At 34.3% G+C, this 19,117-nt stretch overlaps 1 protein-coding gene across 2 annotated transcripts; it reads left to right on the top strand.

Annotated features, from left to right (window-relative positions):
* The first annotated feature begins 5,661 nt into the window (after positions 1 to 5,661).
* Positions 5,662 to 17,250, top strand: LOC136232359 (uncharacterized). 2 transcript variants are annotated; one of them, XM_066021467.1, is made up of 4 exons: positions 5,662 to 5,927; positions 6,663 to 7,350; positions 7,460 to 7,543; positions 14,641 to 16,848. In XM_066021467.1, the coding sequence occupies exons 2-4, from the start codon at positions 6,663 to 6,665 to the stop codon at positions 14,742 to 14,744; spliced, it is 876 nt and encodes a 291-aa protein (XP_065877539.1). In that variant the 5' UTR covers positions 5,662 to 5,927; the 3' UTR covers positions 14,745 to 16,848. The 2 variants fall into 2 exon arrangements, with proteins under 2 accessions (XP_065877539.1, XP_065877540.1); XM_066021468.1 differs by lacking the exon at positions 14,641 to 16,848 and adding an exon at positions 16,855 to 17,250 and having other exon boundaries at positions 5,665 to 5,927.
* Positions 17,251 to 19,117: the final 1,867 nt, after the last annotated feature.

The raw sequence follows: 19,117 nt of genomic DNA, 5'->3' as shown, positions 1-19,117 counted from the left end.
ATAAGAGGAATGGTGGTTAGCCAATGTTCATTTGTTCCATTCGTAGAGGAAATTGAGAATGTTATCGAAAGCTTGTTTCAAGTGTTTGAGGATGTAAAAATAATTTATACCAAGAAAGGGTTGCAGTTCTTTGTTCCCAAACATTCAACTACATCAATGATGGTAGTATGAGAGATGATTTGAGGGCGAAATTCGAATAAAATACAATACAAGCTCATGACAATATAGATTTCATATTAGAGCTTAAGCTTTACTTTTTAGAAGAAAAACTTATGTATAATGACTATAATCATATATGGTGTAGTTAAAAATATGTATAACCAACATTGGAAATAATATTGAAAGACCCCCAAACACCTATATGCATCAATTCAAAGACTTGTAGTCTTTGTTTAATTATCTAAAAAATGTAATTATTTGCTCTTAGCCTTTGTTTGTGAGTTGAGAGGTTAATGAAGGTGAGAGTTAGATGAGGTAATGGAAGGGGATGAGAAGTGATAGAAATGAAGGTTAAAATTTAAGGAGTTGATGGAATGTAAATGAGAGTTGAAAAGCTAGTTTACATTAAAAAGTTTCCATTACTCTTATTAACCCCCATTTTGGAGGTTAAGATATAGAGTTAATGAGAGTTAAATGTTAACTCTCATTAACCTTCATTTCCTCGCAATAAAAAGCTCCCAAATAAGGTTAATTTAAAACTTTGCATTCCATTACATTCATTAACTTCTATTAACCTCTTTCCGAACAAGGGTTTAGATAATTGACAAATAATGCAACTAAAAATAATATTTTTATTACATCGAATACAATTAGTCATTATTTCCGTTGTTTGTTTCTTTGTCGGGGTTGTATCCCTCCCCTCACCCCATAAGAAAAAAAATTATAAACTTTTTTTTATGAGAATGGAGATTTTTTGTCATTTATAAAGACCTACGTAGAGAAGGAATGAATGCTGGACGGATGCGATTTTTTTTTTCAAAACCTTTAATTGGTCCGTTATTGTTGGTGTTGAAGGTGGAACGAGAAATCATCTCCATCCCACCCTGCCTTTCCCTATTATCACCTCTAACTAAATCCGATCACGCAACATACTACTTCCAATCTCAAATAACACTAGGTTTGAGCTCTAATTTAATAGATTTTTAACTAAATCAATGATTGAAGAAATTTTCAAAATAATATATTACTTTAACTTTTTCTCCGTTTAATTTTAAAAATTTATTAAAATATATTTAGATCGAAGCCAAGCCGAATTGAGCTGGATTAAATTATATTTTATTAAATTGAACCAAATTGTATATATTGAAAATATACTAAATTTGACAAGAAAAATTTATGATATATCATATAAATAATCTTTTAATGAATATTTCTTTTTTGAAAAAAAAATGAAAATCTTATTAATGAAAGTTAGAATACAATATAGAACAAATAAAATTAGGAGGTCTTAAGGACCGTTCTATCTGTCCTGACATAGAGTAGGTAGCCTGAGCAAGCTCACGAGCTACACTATTCACAGAACGACTAACAAAATTGACACTAATGCCATTTAAAGAACTTAACGGAGATTTGTACTCTTCTAATATAGAACAATAAGCGTCATTTTTTAAGATTAACTACCGTAGCGGCATCTGATTCAATCTCACATCTTCTCAAACCTTTATTTTTTAACCAACTCAATGCTTCCCTTATATCTACTACTTCTCCATCTCGGACTTGATAGTTGATGGGAGAAGCTTAAAAAACGCACCACGGAATTGCCCTTCACTATTGCGAAACACATCTCCATTTTTTTTTAACATTGTTCGCAAACCAATTTGATATAGAACAAGTCACTTTGACTAACACATCGGCAACATTGATTGCAGACCGCTTGATAAAAGATACATTACTATTCACAAGATCCAATAATATGGATTTACAATCAGCTACAATCACACCAAAACTAGAAACAGACCCATCTTGACAATGTAAAACATTTATTAGGAGTTGTGAGTCTGTTTCGATAATGACATCGTTGAGGCCACGCTTTTTTTATCCAACTAAGGGCTTCTCTCATGCTAAAACCCTCGGCAAGTGAATGGCCCACATGACGAGAGATGATACTACTCTTTGTTGCCACAAAACTGTTAGATGAGTTGTGAAAAACACAACCTTTGCAAGCATGCCACATGAGATTTCGCATTTTGCTCGACACCTTCAACTCCCTAAATCTTTTCCAAAAACTAGTTAAATGGTATGTACTCTGATTTAGGCTCATATTGTATCCGCTGTTTATCATATATTTTCCCATAATGCTCCGAAGTCCAGAATTAAAATATGCATTTTACTAATAATATCTACACTTCAAATCCTAGAAACTTTCTAGAATTAGATCACAAATCCAGAATTGTAATTAGTAATTACAGTCTAATTTTGAATTATTAGATATTAGGTTCCTCCTCGTTGGCGGGAAGTCAAAGAAAATACGTGGAGCTCGATGATTGGCCAAATGAATAGCACGGCTGGGTAAGTTCACTTTGAGAATTCCTAAATCAGAAATCTAGCAAATTGTTCGAAGAAGGAAATCACAACGAGCTGGTTCACAATTCAATTCTTCTTCCTATTCTGCAATATCTTCATGCGAACAAGTAAGTGGTTAGTACTTTTTCTTCTCTTCTTCTTTTCTCGATTAATGGCTATGATTTAATGTCGCTGCTTTGTGAATCCGATCATATCTCCATTTTTAATTTCTCTTAACATTCTGGTCAAGTTCTTACTTCGTTTCGCTTTTTCATACACAATTTTTCATATAATTTAGATATGGTAAGTTTTTCTTGAACGCGAAAATTAGGGCTCCAACAAACAATTTGGGCGTTTTTCTGGTAATTCGGCGAATTTCCTCATTAGGGATTTGGATTTTTGTCGTTGTCTTGGGCAATATTTTTGCTGTCTATCACCAGTTTTCTTCATATGTCATATTGTTAAGAGTGGAGTGTAGTTTTTTTCCCTTATTTTTCTTTCGCGCTCCTCTCATTTATTGTTCTTAGATTTTATTTTTGGAGAGGTTGCCTTTTGCTATTAATGCGTTCAAGTTGAATAGTTGTGTTAGTGTTTTAGGTGCAATTTTTGTTATTTCGCACTCTCTACTGCTATTCTGCAACTTTTGCTTAGGATTTACGACCCTTTTTCTATATGATGATTGCTTTTATGCAACTGAACAAGGCAAGGAAAATAACAGGAAATCACTCGGACAGTCGCATATGTTTGGAAATTGTTTTAATAAGATCACAAAAGTTAATTTTGTCTCAATAAAATGACACATTTTTTATATTATAGTGATAAAATCACATTGAATGTTTTCCGACTACACTCTTATCAGAATTGCTGAATTGCTGACATGGATGCTTACTCACGACATTCTTTCACTTGAACACTCCATTTAACACTAAAAGCTAAGCCCGGATATTAAAGTTATATATTATGTTAGAGAGAGAAAGAGAGATGGATGGAAAGCGTGATGTTAAATTAAATTTTTGCGCGCTTATGTGGAATGGATGATTTGATTAAGCGTCTACATCAGCAATTCCGGTGATGTGTAATAACACATTTTTTTATATTATAATGATAAAATCACATTGAATGTTTTCTGACTACACTCTTGTTGGAATTGGTGACGTGCTCACATCATTCTTTCACGTGAACGCTCCATTTAACTTTAAAAGCTAAGTCTAATTGTTAAAGTTATGTACTCCCTCCATTCTCAAGTAAGTGTCGTTTTAGATAATTGTTTTTGTTCTTTTTTAAGTGTTTTTTTCGTTTTTCAATAAAATTTAGTATAGTTTTTTGGTCTAAGCATTTAAATTTTGTCTTGATTTATGTGTTTTTTAAGCTTTCAAAGTTTTTTCTCCAACCATTATAGGAGAGAGAATTTTTATTTAGTTAATCCATGTAAATTTATTAATTTAAGTGCATATTAATTGTGTTTCTTAATTTGTGTGAAAAACTCTAAAACGATACTTATTTGAGAATGGAGGGAGTATTATGTTAGAGAGAGAAAGAGATGGATGGAACACGTGATGTTAAGTTAGTTTTCGTGGCGCTTATGTGGAATGAATGATTTGATTAAGCGTCTAAGTCATCAATTCCGGTGAGAGTGTGGCCGGAAACATTCAATGCGACTTTATAGGTACAATATCAAAGATGTGTTAGTTTATTGAGTCAGAATGAGCTGTTGTGACCTTATTGATACATTGCCCCAACATATCTCACCATTGGTGTGATTTACCCCGAAAATAGCCTATTTATGCATCTAGAAGTTTAGAACGGGTATGTCTTTATGGTCTTGTGTATATCTGACTACCTTTCTTACTTCAGATATCTCAGCAAACAGTAGAATCAAAATTTAGTGAGTATGGGCTCAAACAATACTGAAACTAACTTGTCTACTTCTGATAAGCAATTTCCTCTTGCTGTAAAGAAGACTGCATTGAGATATGTGCAGAATGAAAACAGAATTCCCAATAAAATTGAGAATTCTCCAAAGGATAGAGTGTCTATGGATGCTGTTAAGGCAACTGGCATGAAGAGATCCCTGCCTAAGGATCCCACGAGTCCTCCCTGCCATCACTCTCCGAATAGTAGTGCTGCAAATGCTCAACTTGTCTATGTGTATCTCCATTTTTAATTCCTCTTAACATTCTGGTCAAGTTCTTACTTCGTTTCGCTTTTCCATTCGCAGTTTTTCATATAATTTAAATATGGTAAGTTTTTCTTTAACGTGGAAATTAGGGCTTCAACAAAAACATTTCGGGTAATTCGGCGAATTTGCTCATTAGGGATTTGAATTTTTGTCGTTATCTTGGGCAATATTTTTGATGGCTATCACCAGTTATCTTCATGTCCTATTGTTAAAAATGGAGTGTAGTTTTTTTCAGTTATTTTTTTTTGCGCTCCCATTTATTGTTCTTAGATTTTATTTTTGGAGAGGTTGCCTTTTGGTATTAATGCGAACAAGTTGAATAGTTCTGTTAGTGTTTTAGGTGCAAGTTTTGTTATTTCGCACTCTCTACTGCTATTCTGCAACTTTTGCTTAGGATCTACGACCCTTTTTTTTGTTTGAGATTGCTTTTATGCAACTGAACAAGGCCAGAGAAATAACAGGAAATCACACTGACAGTCGCATATGTTTGTAAAGTGTTCTATTAAGATCACAAAAGTTCATTTTGTCACGCTCTTATCAGAATTGCTGACGTGCTCACGTCATTCTTTCAATTGAACGCTCCATTTAAGTCTAAAAGCTAAGTGCGACTATTAAAGTTATATATTATGTTAGAGAGAGAAAGAGAGATGGATGGAACACATGACGTTAAGTTAATAACACATCTACGTCAGCAATCCCAGTGAGCAAAAAAACCGGTCAAACCGGTAACCGAACTGGAAACCGGTAAACCGAACCGAAAAATGTGGTTAACCGAACCGACGATTTTCTTTTAGGGTTGAAAAAATAGTTTGGTTCGGCTTTCGGTTTTCGGTTTTGGTTTGAAGGGTATAAAAACCGCGGTTAACGGTTAACCGAACCGTTTAATATATATATATTTAAAAATATAAATTTTATTTAATTACATAAAACACATGTAAATCTTTAAACATAAAACACTACCGTTTTGCCCAAAAACTGACCTACCTAAAAATTAAAAACCCTCATTCGTTTGTCTTCTCTCTTATCGCTTCATCCTCCCGCCGCAACTCAAACCTTTGTTCTTCTCTTGCTTCGTTCTTCGCCGGACGCATCACGACCGACCGAACGCACGCCGCACACACCACCGAACGCACGCCGCACCTCCGACCGCACGCCGCACCACCGAACGCACGCCTTAGACAGCACCGCTGACCGCTCGCAGCACCATCGAACGTCTTCCGATCTCGCTTCGTATCGCATCTTCAAGGTAAGAAACGTTTCTGACTTTTATCATATACATATACCTCATTTTTGAGGAAATCAATTTAGTCTTTCGATTTTTGTAAAGCATGTAATAGTAGCTTGATATACCAGTTCATCCACATCTACATTGTTACACTTGATTAGATTTTGATGGTTACTCGTGTTACTGAGCTTCAATTATGCTTAATATTGTTGGTCTACTTTTGTTTCTAAGAGAGCTTCTCAAATTTTTTCTTTGCCTTTAGAAACAGGAAATATTGGGGCCACCACATAGTTAATGTGATCTTCAAAGTAAACTTTGAAATCACTTTGGAAAATAGTGCTAACTCTTATAGTTTTCTTTTATCTCTGCTTGTTGATTCTAATCACTTTAAACAATTAATTATTCCTATCTCATTGTTATGGTGTGCTTGCAATTGCATTTAATAGCTCTTATGTTACTGGAATTGATAAGTCTGTTGGCATCTGATACTTGGATTGTTATGGTGTGCTTGCAATTGCATTTGATAGTTGTTATGTTAGTGGATTGACAAGTCTATTGGCCTTATTGGTACAATATCAAAGATGTGTTATTTTACTGATACAAAATGAACTCTTGTGACCTTATTGATACATTGTCCAAACATATGTAACCATTTTTGTGATTTACCTGGAAAATAACATATTTATGCATCTAAAAGACTAGAACTGGTATGTAGTTTATAGTCTTCTGTATATCTGACTACCTTTCTTACTTCAGATGGTTCAGCAAATGGTAGAATCAAAATTTAGTGAGTATGGGCTCAACAGTACTGAAACTAACTTGTCAACTTCTGATAAACAATTTCCTGTGGCTGTAAAGAAGACTGCATTGAGAGATGTGCAGAACGAAAACAGAATTCCCAATAAAATTGAGAATCCTCCAAAGGATAGAGTGTCTACGGATACTGTTAAGGCAGCTGGCATGAAGAGACCCTTGCCTAAGGACCCCACGAGTCCTCCCTGTCATCACTCTCCAAATAGTAGTGCTGCAAATGCTCAACTTGTCTATGTTCGGAGAAAATTTGAAACAGAAACAAGTAAGAGCAGCATTTGTGATGTCCCAAGCAACAATGCTGTTTTCCTGAATTCGGGACAGCATGAGCGTGTGGAGGAGACCTCACAATCAAAAACGCAGATAAAGGAACCAAAAGTTACTTGTTTTTCAGCATTTGCACCTATGCCTATAGCTTCCTTTACCACTACATCTGGAAAACCATCAGTACCTTTTCCTGTCAATTCTAATACAAGGTTCGCACCCACAGAGCCCAATAATAATCATGTAGCTTCAACTCCTTCGACAAACAATTTGAAGGCAATGAAAAACTTGCACTGGGAAGAGCGATATCATCAGCTACATATCTTATTGAAAAAAATTGACGAAACAGATCAGGAGGATTACTTGCAGAGTATGTACTTGATTTTAATATGTAAAATATGCTGCATTGAGATCATCTAATTTACCATTGCAAAAACTTCTGTGCACTGATTTATTTTATCAATTTTTATTTGTGTCAGTGCTTCGTTCGCTTTCCGCAGTTGAGCTTAGCAGACATGCAGTTGAGTTGGAGAAAAGATCGATTCAACTTTCACTTGAGGAAGGTAACATGAAATCTCAGCATTGCATTACTTCATTTTTCCTTAGAAAGCTATTGTCAAATCCTATCATGTTATAGGCCCTCGAACGATGTATATGGATGTATATGGTTAATATGTAGAACAAAGTCTGATTATATAGGGAGGGGTGAGTTAGTGGTTTTTCTACCCTTATGACCTATTCTCTGTATTGGATGCCTATTTATCTCATAGTTTAGGGCTGTATTGGATGCTTATTTAAGCTAATCGTAACTGACTAAAATTCAAGTTCAAATTCAAATCTAAAACTGAAAATAAATTCATATTCAAATAGGCTAATCTTTAAATAACTAAAAATCTGAGGTAACCTTATGAACTATTTTGTTTGGCTATGAGGTTAGGGCTCGTTAGAGATAACCCTGAAATCACAAATACTCGACTTGAAGATAAATTCCTACTCTGACTTTTATTCCAGTCTCTGAAGCACGGATACTTCAACATGCCCGCGTATCACGTATCCGATACGTTTCGGATACAGAAACTCTCGGAAACTTCTAGGATACGTTTTGGGGCCGTATCCGTAATATTCAAAAGTTGGATACCCCGTATCTGTCTGGGACACCCCCCAGACAAAAAACGATTGTATTTCATTTCAGAAAAACAGAGGTAAACAGAGCAATTATGGTCGATCCTTATTTGAAGGGAAAACGAGCAGGAATATCCAAAGGAGTACGTGGATCTTTATGTGCAACAATAAATCTTAGGTAAACCAAAAGACATTGAGGAAAACTTTAGATAAACCAGAGCTAGAATCCCTATTTGTTGACTAAATTTTTAGTAATCAGGAGGAAAGCATTCATTGTTTATCTTTTTTTCTCTGAACGTGTTTTTGACATCATTTATATTTCATGTATCTAATAATTATGGTTAGATAAGAGTTTTATAATTTCTTTTATATGTATTTATTTAGTTATATAACAAAAATTCAAATATAAAAATATATTTTTAATATTTATAAATGTGCCCCAATATTTTTAATATTTACACGTTTCCCCCACGTTTCCGAGTCCTATGTTTTATAGAAAAGACGTTTCCCGTGTCCATGTCCGTGTCGGATACTGTATCCGTATCTGTGTCCGGGTAACATAGATTCCAGTTACCAGAGCTTAAATGGGCAGCCAATATAGCCCTAAACTATGAGATACTCTTTTCCGAAAATATTTGAAATAGGATGATCTTTAACTAATTAAAAGTCAGAACTTCAAAATTCGAATTCAAATTCGAATCTGAAACTGAAGATAAATTCAAATTCAAATAAGCTAATCTTTAACTAACTAAAAATCTGAGATAACCTTATGACCTATTTTGTTAGGCTCTATGTTGCACGGAAACGAATATGGAAATTGGGAAACGTAATTTCTAAAATAAATAGGAAACGGAAACATGTAAATATTAAAAATATAGGGGCATATTTACAAATATTAAAAATATAGTAATATATTTAAAAAAATTTAAAAAATAATATTGTTCATCAATACTGCAGGCCCCACCACATTTTTTAATATAAGCAAGTTCTTTGAATTGAAGGATACAAGGAAGGGATTATCAATCAAATAGGAAGTTTCAATTTTGATGGAATAGGAATTGCAAAATGGAAAGTTTGAATTTCTAGAATTTTAGTCGAAATCGGATGCATTTCATATTTTGCGTAATTACGGAAATGTGCCCGGAAACGTTTGTATCAGTTACAGTTATAAGAGCTTAAATAGGCAAGCCAATACAGCCCTAAACTATGAGATAAATAGGCATTCAATACAGTTATAAGAGCTTAAATAGGAAGCCCTGAAATCTCTCAGACTGAATTTGAAGATAAATTCCAACTCTGATTTTTATTACAGTTATAAGAGCTTAAATAGGCAAGCCAATACAGCCCTAAACTATGAGATAAAATCTTATCTGAAAATATTTGAAATTAAGCTAATCTTTAACTAACTAAAAATCAGAACTAAAATTCAAATTCAAATTCAAATTCAAAATAAGCTAATCTTTAACTAACGAAAAACCTGTGATAACCTTATGACCTATTTTGTTAGGCTATGATGGTGGATAGGACGGAGTGGAGGGAGAGAATTTATGTCGCTGACACGACTTGATTTCACGGTTTCGTATGACGGTTCATATTAGTCGACCCCGAATTATTTCGGGACTAAGGCTTTGTTGTTGTATAAGGTTAGGGCTCATTAGAGGAAACCCTGAAATGTCAAAGACTCAACTTGAAAATGAATTCTAACTCTGATTTTTATTCCAGTTATCAAGAGCTTAAATTGGCAGCAAATACAGCCCTAAACTATGAGATGAACTCTTATTTCAAAATATTTGAAAAGATTTGAAAATAGATAATCTATAACCTATGAAGCACCGACTCGGGTGCGGACACGGCAAACGGCATTTTTAGAAAATATGAGACACGGGTGCGGCGGGACATGGCAAATTCTATATGATTAATTATATATATATTAGATATAAAATATATAAAAAAAACTTGCTAAATCACAAAACAAATCGAAGAAGGAAGAGAAAGAAGCTCTAAGCGTTTATAATCGCGATACACAGGTGAGAATTAGATGTAGTTTAGGTTTTTTTTTGTCAAATTTTGTAATTGAACCATAGGTTTTAAAAGATTTAAAAAGAAACCCCTAAACTTTTACATATTTTCACCATTAGCCGAGTCCCCGCGGTGTCCCCCCGAGTCCCCGCTGCGACCCTACCGTGTCACTGCCGAGTCCCATCCGTGTCCCGTGTCACCGCCGAGTCCCCGAGTCCGACACGGCCACGGCAACCCCGGGGAAGAGTCCGGCTTCATAGTCTATAACTAACTAAGAATCAGAGCTAAAATTCAAATTCAAATTTAACTCTGAAACTGAAACCTATCTAATCTGCTTCTGAAATTTAAATCAGAAATTGCAGTTTAGAAAGACTTATCTTAATATTCTTCTGCTGTTGACTAGGTGTAACATATCATCCTTCATTTGAGTGATTATAGTAAAATGATACTAAAAATGCTATTTTTCTCTTTTCCGTGAACATTTATATTCTTCATATATGATTGGATTTCCTTTATTTACAATTTTTTTCATACAAGTAAAATATTCCTTTTAAAATTACTTGATCACTTCCTAAATGCTGTGAACTGCTAGTCTGCTGGTATTTAATTTAATGAAAATACTAATTCCATGGTGATTGAAGCCACGTTTGAGCTAAATGATGCCTAGCTGGTTTTTCTGCTCATGATTCTGATGCTCAAATTTATTGTCCTGTATATCTTTGCTTCTTGTTTAAGGATATAAATATAATATCATGGTTGCAGTAGGCGTTAGGGGTGCTCAAAAAACTAACTAATCCAGTGGTCCAACTCAATCCAATCCAACCCAAAAATAACTAGTTTATTAATTTATTTATTTTATATGATTGGTTTTAATTTAACCATAGTTGTGAAAGTCGAAAGGCGAGCTGAGGCGATAAGGGCAAAATATCGCCTACAAAAGAAATTAGAAAAACACAAACAATAAACTAGAACTCATATTGACTCGTTTAACTTCTAAAGTTGTAAAACAAAATAAAACTTCTAGTCCTAATAGGCTAATAACATATCAAACATCATCATCAATCCAAATCCAAATCCTCATCATCAAGCTCGTGTTATCATGTCCAAAAGCCTCCAAAATTTGGAAAATTAGACACTTATAAGCCATAGTTTAAAAAGGCGATCGCCTCGGTCGCCTAAGGCGAGAGGCGACAGAGGCGATCACCTCATCGCCTTTCAGAATGGAAGGCGGTTGACCTGCAAGAGGCGATCGCCTCACCCTCTCAGGCGAGAGGCGATCGCCTCTTGCAGGTGAGGCGATAAGTCAGCAATTTTTTTTTCAAAAAACCCTAAATTGTCAGTTTATGAGTATGTAGTTCTTCAGTAGCTCGATCTAAGTAGTAATAATTGATACATTTTGGTTTCCATCCAAGAAAATTAGTTGCAAAGGGTGAAATTGTTGTTAATTGACTTCTTTATGTAGACATGGTCTGTGCGAAGTTTGTCAATGGCATTCCCGTTGGTTGGTTTCTTCTTCTCATGTTTTCTTTTTCCTTGTTTCTAATTGCTTCTGGCAATGTTTGATTTTGCTTTTACCAGTTACCCTTCACCCTCCTTTTCATTTCCTTGGTTCATACTAGGATCTGTAGCAAATTATCCTTTCTTATACTTCTTGTTAGAGTCTTTTTCTTTTTGTTTTACCTTGATTTGTGAGATTTTTGTTGGTAAATTCAAGTTGGTTCTTCTAGGGTTTTTGCCTCTTTAATTTCTCTTATTTATTGTTGATGTAGGAAAGGAAGTTCTCCCAACATATTCTAATATATGCTTAAAATATCTAAAGAAAGATTTGGATTTTTTTCCACTCCCAATTGTGCCTTTTACCTAAAATGGTGGCGGTGTTGATTGGTAGTAACCTTCTAAGTCAAATTATAATAATTTTAAATCTGTCATTGTGTTATGTTCAACTCTTATCAAGCTATCATGTTTTTATAAAACAAATAGAAGCTTGCATAGTTTAAAAAGCCAATCCTCCTCGAGTTGTTAGAGATGAGGTCCATGATGAGGATGATGATGAGTATCAAGTTGAAGATGAAGAAGAAGAATATAAGGATGATGAAGTGGAAGATCTTGATGAGGAGTTGGATTTGGGGGATGAAGATGTTTGATATTATGCTATTTTGATTTAAGAATTAGCACTTTATTATTAGACTTTAAGTTATTTTGGTTTACAAGTTTAGAAATTAAACTATCCTTAAGTACTACTAGTTTTTAATGAGTTAATTTTATTTTGTTTGATTTTCTAATTTTTTTGTCGCCTTACGTGCGAAAGGCCGTCGCCTCGCCTCTCGCCTCGCCTCAAGGCGATATTTTACCCTTGTCGCCTTGACTCGCCTTTCGCCTTTTAAAACTATGTTATAAACTATGGTTCCATATAGTTTCATACATTTTCACAAACTTTCATAGAGTTTCAAATACTTCCACACATTTTCACATAAATAATAGTAGCATAATCTTTCATAAACTTTCATAAAAGTAGCATTAACATAAACTTTCACACACTTTCATAAACTTCACATAAACTTGCATAACTTAGTAAGAATAACAGAAATCACAAAATTTGGGCAGCATAACACTTGCATAAATCATAATAAAAAGTAGAAATTTGAGCAGCATAACAGTAGGATGGATGAAGATGAAGAAAAGAGAAATAGAAGGAGAAGATTATAGAAAGAAAAATAAAACAAATGAGAACAGAGAAGAGTATAGAAAAAAAAGAAGAGACAGTACCTGTTTATGTCGTCGGTGCTGTTGAGTGGAGATCTTCCTTTTTTAAAATTTAAAGTAAAGTCCAGCTTTTTAATTTCAATGGGGAGAGGAAGTGTATGTCAATCGGTGCTGTTGGGTGGAGGAGAGTAAGTTAATGTGTTGATCGGTGCAGAAGAGGAAGTTTCTGTCTCGATGGGTCGATGATGATGTCTTTAACCTAAAAATCCCTCTTAAAAACTGTAACTTACTGTCTAAGTGCAGAAGGCGACTGCCTCTCGCCTGAGGGAGCCAGGCGGTCGCCTTCTGAATAAGGCCCGAGGCGATCGCCTTTCACAACTATTGTTTTAACCAAACCAATAATTTTTTTTAGATGGATTGGTTAATTTAACCCGTTAGTAACAATTCCAAACCAAACCCCTAGAAAAGAAAAGGGTGAAATTTTGATGGGTGAAGAAATGACCTAATAAATAATTTGCGAAAAAACGTGACAAACAGGGAAATATGAAAAACGAAAAAAAGAACCCGTGAAAAACGAAAAAACGTGAAAAGGTGAAAAATAGGAAAACCGGAAAGAAGGAAACCACATGAAAAAAAATAATAAAATTGATATTTGGTTCTTTTTTGGAATGAATGAGAATTAAATTGATCACACTTTGACGTAACCCAATGCATATGAGGAAGCATTCTTGTTAGATATATAATGTTGATATTTATCATTTTTCTGTTTTTCGTTTTTCCTATTTTTGACTCCCGTTTTTTCGTTTATCATGTTTTTTTATACTTTCACGTTTTGATTGGTTTTCTCGTTTTTCTGTTTTGTGCCGTTTTTATTTTCAGTTTTTATGTGTTTGTTTTCAAATTTTTTCTATTTTTTTCATTTGTCATGATCAAGAGTTTGTCGTTTTTTTATAGTTTTCACGTTTTGATGTTTTTTTCGGATAGTTTTCGTTTTTCACTTTTTTTTTCAATAGTTTCATTTTTCACATTTTTTCCGTTTTTTTCTTTCTAAATTTGATATATTGAAAAAATTGGATTTGGTTTAGATTTGAATAAAACTAATAGAATTATTTAATAGGTTTAGGTGAAATTAATCCCTGATTTGGTTATTTCCAACCAATCCATGAAATTCCTTTCTTGATTGGATTGAATTGGTTTTCTGAACACCCCCTAGTAGGCATGTTGACAGAAATTTTGGGCAGAGAATATGCCGAAATCAATTAGATGTAGTTTCTCGTTACATCACCTTGTGCAGTTCATGTCGGGTTCAGCATGTAAACCTATGATGTTATCGTGTAATAATTCATCCAGTAGACATTCAATATAGGTCTATAGATATCCTGGAAATAAGACAGGGTTCATATTTATTAGACTACATGTGTGCATAGTCATGTGCCGCACTTAGGCGTTAGGGGTCCGGAGCCATCGCGGTGAGCCAAAGCAACACAAGGCACACTAATTCTCATCAAAAGTCTCAAATTTCATCACTCAAAGTGTGGTCTGTGGTGTTGCTTCTTTTTCTTCTTTCTTCTTTGTTTTGCTGCTATGCGTAAGTGCTTTTTTTCGTTGTAATTTTGTAAGGGTAAATTACACCCATGGCCACTGAACTATACCCATTTTCACATTATGGCCACTGAACTTCAATTCTTCCCAGTATGGCAATTGCACTTTACACTTTGTTACACCGGTGGCCACTAAGACTGTTGACCAACAATTTTACCTTTGACTTCATATTCAACAGGTTAACTTTTCTAATTTTTCCTATTTTACCCCTCAGGTATCTTCTTCATCTTCACTCCCTCCTCCTCCTTCCTCAGATTTCTCTTCTTCGGCATCAACTTCAGGCGCTGCTCCTTCAGAAAAATAATTTTATTACAATAGCATTTTCAAAATCTTGGACAGAGATCTTAGAGCCTAGATTATTGAAAAATCCAGAGTCAATTTCAGCAGCCACAGATTGAAGTGAATTGCTTGTTTCCACTTGGGAAGCATGTGGCTCTGCACGCCAAACTTCATGCTTAGCCCTCTTCCTAGAAATGGGAAGACTCATATTTGAGGGACTCTCACAGCTCCTCTGCTCTACATCTCCGCTACTAGATAGAGTTTGAGATGTGGAGAACCATTTCATAAATTCATGCTTTCAGTTTTTGCACTTGGAACCTAATGTTGTCTGCACTGGGGAAGAAGGAGAAGAATGCCGGCCAACAAAGAATCTCAAAGCCATAGCTAAAGCATAAAGATTGTACTTAAATTAAGCATCTGCAAAACCAAATCTCCTCTCTAAAGCTAATTTCAGAAACTTTTTCTCTCTCTACACAGAGACAAAACATCATCTTCTTCCTCTTGCTTAGACAGACCACAACCCATTTGAACCCAAAATGAGGAGTCTAGAGAAAGGAAGAAGCTTTAATGGTGGAAATGAAGAGAGAGAAAGAAAGGGATAGAGAGAGAAAGAAATGTATTAGGGTAAAATGGTAATATAGAATTTTAGAAAGAGAGGAGGAGAGAGAAAACCAGTCAAAAATGAGAGTCAAAGGTAAAAATTGTTGGTCAACGGTCATAGTAGCCACCGGTGTAACAAAGTGTAAAGTGCAATGGCCATATCGGGAAGAATTGAAGTTCAGTGGACATAATGTGAAAATGGGTATAGTTCAGTAGCCATGGGTGTAATTTACCCAATTTTGTAATGTTGCACATGTGCACGTCTCTTAAAATTCTGCGGCAGATAGAAGTTCCTTTTTTATTATTATTTTAGACACTAGATGTGTCTTTAATCTAATGGTGAATGTTAAACCTATATTTAACTCTTTTAATCTAAACCTCCCTTTTTAGCTTTCCTTGTTTAGACTTTCACATTCCTTTTCGTCTGACTTTTACATTCCTTTTCGTCTCCTTCCCTTCGGACCCTTGCCTTTTTTGAGGTAGCTTTCTTACTTCTATTCAGCTAGTGGGGCATTGGTCATAACCGAAATTCGTCGAAGAAAGAAAAAAGAAAGAAGAGGAAGAAAGGGAAGTTTTGTCTTTCTCCAAATAAAGAGAACAAAGAAAGCACTAAAAAAAAGTGAAGTTAAATAAAGAAGTTTCAGTAAGAACTAGTGCTAGACTTCGTCCGCCTTTTAACTTTTCTTTCCTCTCTTTCTTTTTTGTGCTTCCACTCGAGCTTTTCATTCTGTTTTATAGGTAGACCTGAGGAAAAAATTTAGAAAAAATTTCTATAAAAAGGATCCAGGATGACAGCTTTCAAAAGACAGAGTAAGGACGGGGAGGGGGAGGGGAGGCTCTCGAAACCAAACGAAACAAAACATGGGAATTAGCACCATTCCTATGAGTGCTTTTGCCTCAAAGAGCCAACAAAGGGGCAGCCATTCTTTGGAGGTTCGTCACCTAGATTGCTCAGCTCGGGTGTTCAGTGCTCCAATCCCTCTTTGTTGGCTGAGGTCTCGCTCGCGACCCTATTTAACTCTTTCAAAACCATCTTTCCACATAGGTGCACCATGGCGTTCCATTTATCAACATATCTAGGCGCACTTAGCGCACGCCAGAGTGACAGCGCCTGGCATGGGAGCCAACAAAGGTGTGCCATTAGTAACTATGAATGTCTGGATGTTTGTAAGCCTGTCATGCATATGAGAGAGAGACGGGACTTCAAGTAATGATTAATAACAGTTGCTAATGAAGTTAGAATAAATAATTTTATAGGCAGTACAAGACGCACAGGTTCAGAACTTAGGGCTTTAGTACTCGGTCTTGTCTGACGTTTATTACTTGGTGTTATCGATTTGCATTCATTATATGCTTTTAGTTTGGAAAGTGAAAAGACAGATACTGCATTCAGCTGTAACATATGTCCATTTGTTTCAACTTCTGTACAAGGATGTTAGTATCGTTCCCAACTTTGCTAGTGTTGTATCGTGCTGGTTTGTTTGTTGCTCCGGAATCAGTCATTATCCAATATTTTGAAGCTAACAGATGTTGTTGTCGGCTGTTTCAGCGAAAGAGATGCAACAAGTTGGCGCTCTAAATATACTGGGAAAGATGAAGAACAGTAAAACACCGACAAGTTGTCAGGGCGAACCGGATAAACAATAGGGGGATTGAATTGTTATGTTCAGTTGTTAACTGGTGTGGATGAAGAAGCGGAAGAAGAAAGGTTCACTCGTTTCTATCTTTCTTTCTTGTAACACTAATTGTTGTATAAACTTGATTAATAGCAGCAAAAGATGTTGAATTGTTGACTTTTTTTTAGCTGTAAGTAATGGTTTCAGGATTGCTATGGAAATACCAACTTCAGTATTTGCCAAATTAGGAGTAGAAATTGGAGAAATTGTTGTTTGTTTTAATGTATTATCAAGTTACAAATAGAATAAATAATTTTAATTTTTTTTTACCGTTTGTCCGATTTCTCTGTTCGAGACTCGTCAGGAACCCTTTAGATGAAAGCTTGCCGTGTATGTTTAGACTCGAGATTTAGCTTAAGCGACTTGAGGCACTTAACCACTCGTGAAATAATTATAATTGTTATAAAACCATTTTTTTAAGAAAAATCTTGCAGAGTCCATGTGTTAAGAGCATAATTTTGCTTACTGGTTACAAAAAAAAAAAAAAAAGCTGATTTGACTAATTTCTCTTTTCATATATTAGAAAAAAGTACAAAAATAAATCCGATTTGCAAAGATATTAATGTGGTTTAAAAGTTTGTAAATATGGTATATGTTTTTTACAGTTTATAAACTCAGTCATTCTTTCAAAAATTATTATCATGACTATTTACTCCAAAAGATAGCGATTTGGTGTAATTAAAAAGATTGATTTTGCAAATTATCTAAAATATATATGGTCCGTTTGGTATGCCGTAATGCAATGTAATGTAATCAAACTTGTAATGTAATGGTGATTCTATTACAATGTTTGATTGTTAAATAAAAAGAAAATGAAGAAATGTAATTACCATTACAATATTTATGTTTGCCTAAATAAATATAATCATAAAATTTTATTTGCACATTTAAAATTAACGAAAAACATGATAACGTGAAAAATGAGATGAAGCGAAAAACGAAAAACACGAAAAATGCAAAATAAAAATAAAAATTGAATCAAAATCAAATACAAAATTAGATTAGCTGAAATCAATTTAATTAGTGTATATATAAAAAAATTACTTTTTTCTCGTTTTTAAATTTTCATGTTTTTCTACTTTTTTTGCGTTTTTGAGAATGATAAGAGGTTAGATTGAGGTGTGAGATTTGATAAATGAGAGGTTAGAGAAGCTTTAAAAGTAACAATTAGGATTACATGTTTTGGATGTAATGAGAATTCAACTCTTTTTTCTATGTAATGGGGATTACAAGAGTTGTTGAACAAAATTTAACTAATGGTTTTCTCATTCCATTACAACAAATTTGCAACATACAACCAAACATGGTAATGAGCCTTGAATGTAATGGTCATTCCATTACGAATCCCATTACATCTTACCAAACGGGGCCATAGTATAATCTTGTAGGTTCACTAAACTATAAGTATTATTTGACTAAAAATTGATTCCATATCTTTTAATTGTATTCATAAAGTACAAACCACCGCTTGTAAACTTTTAAATTACAGAGACTGCTTTTATAAATCGGTTAAACCATGAGATTTATTTTTATACTTTTCTCTTTATATTTATCCTGAATTGTTTTATAACTTGTAGTTTTTTTATGATTATTTTATTCCTAAGAAAAATAAAGATAAACTAAATTATATATTAAATTTAAAATAATACTTTTCAGAAATTCAAACCTGTGAAAATCCGGTACAATATAATGTTTGTTGTTCCTTGCTGATACATTGTAGTAGCTGTTTTGAAATTCTACTAAACACTTATTATCTCATGTCTAGAATATAAATGCAAAAAGTAGTTCAAACAAATGAAAACAAATCTGTTTGGTTTACATGTTCGGTGTTGTTGATAAGTAGTAAATATTAAGGGGTATTTGTTTACTCAAAATTCTCCTCCTGTTTGTATTTTCATATTAAAAATGAGGGTAAATTACATTCATGGCCACTGTACTATACCCATTTTCACATTGTGGCCACTGAACTTCAATTCTTCCCGGTATGGCCATTGAATTTTACACTTTGTTACACCGGTGGTCACTGTGTAAAGTTCAATGGCCATACCGGAAAAAATTGAAGTTCAGTGACCATAATATGAAAATGGGCATAGTTCAGTGGCCATGAGTTTTAGGTGGTTGATTATGAATTAATGT

The sequence above is a fragment of the Euphorbia lathyris genome, chromosome 6 (assembly GCF_963576675.1).
Source record: "Euphorbia lathyris chromosome 6, ddEupLath1.1, whole genome shotgun sequence".
Lineage (NCBI taxonomy): Eukaryota > Viridiplantae > Streptophyta > Magnoliopsida > Malpighiales > Euphorbiaceae > Euphorbia > Euphorbia lathyris.
Note: the sequence above shows the minus strand (reverse complement) of the source record. Positions and strands in the feature narration are given on the sequence as shown.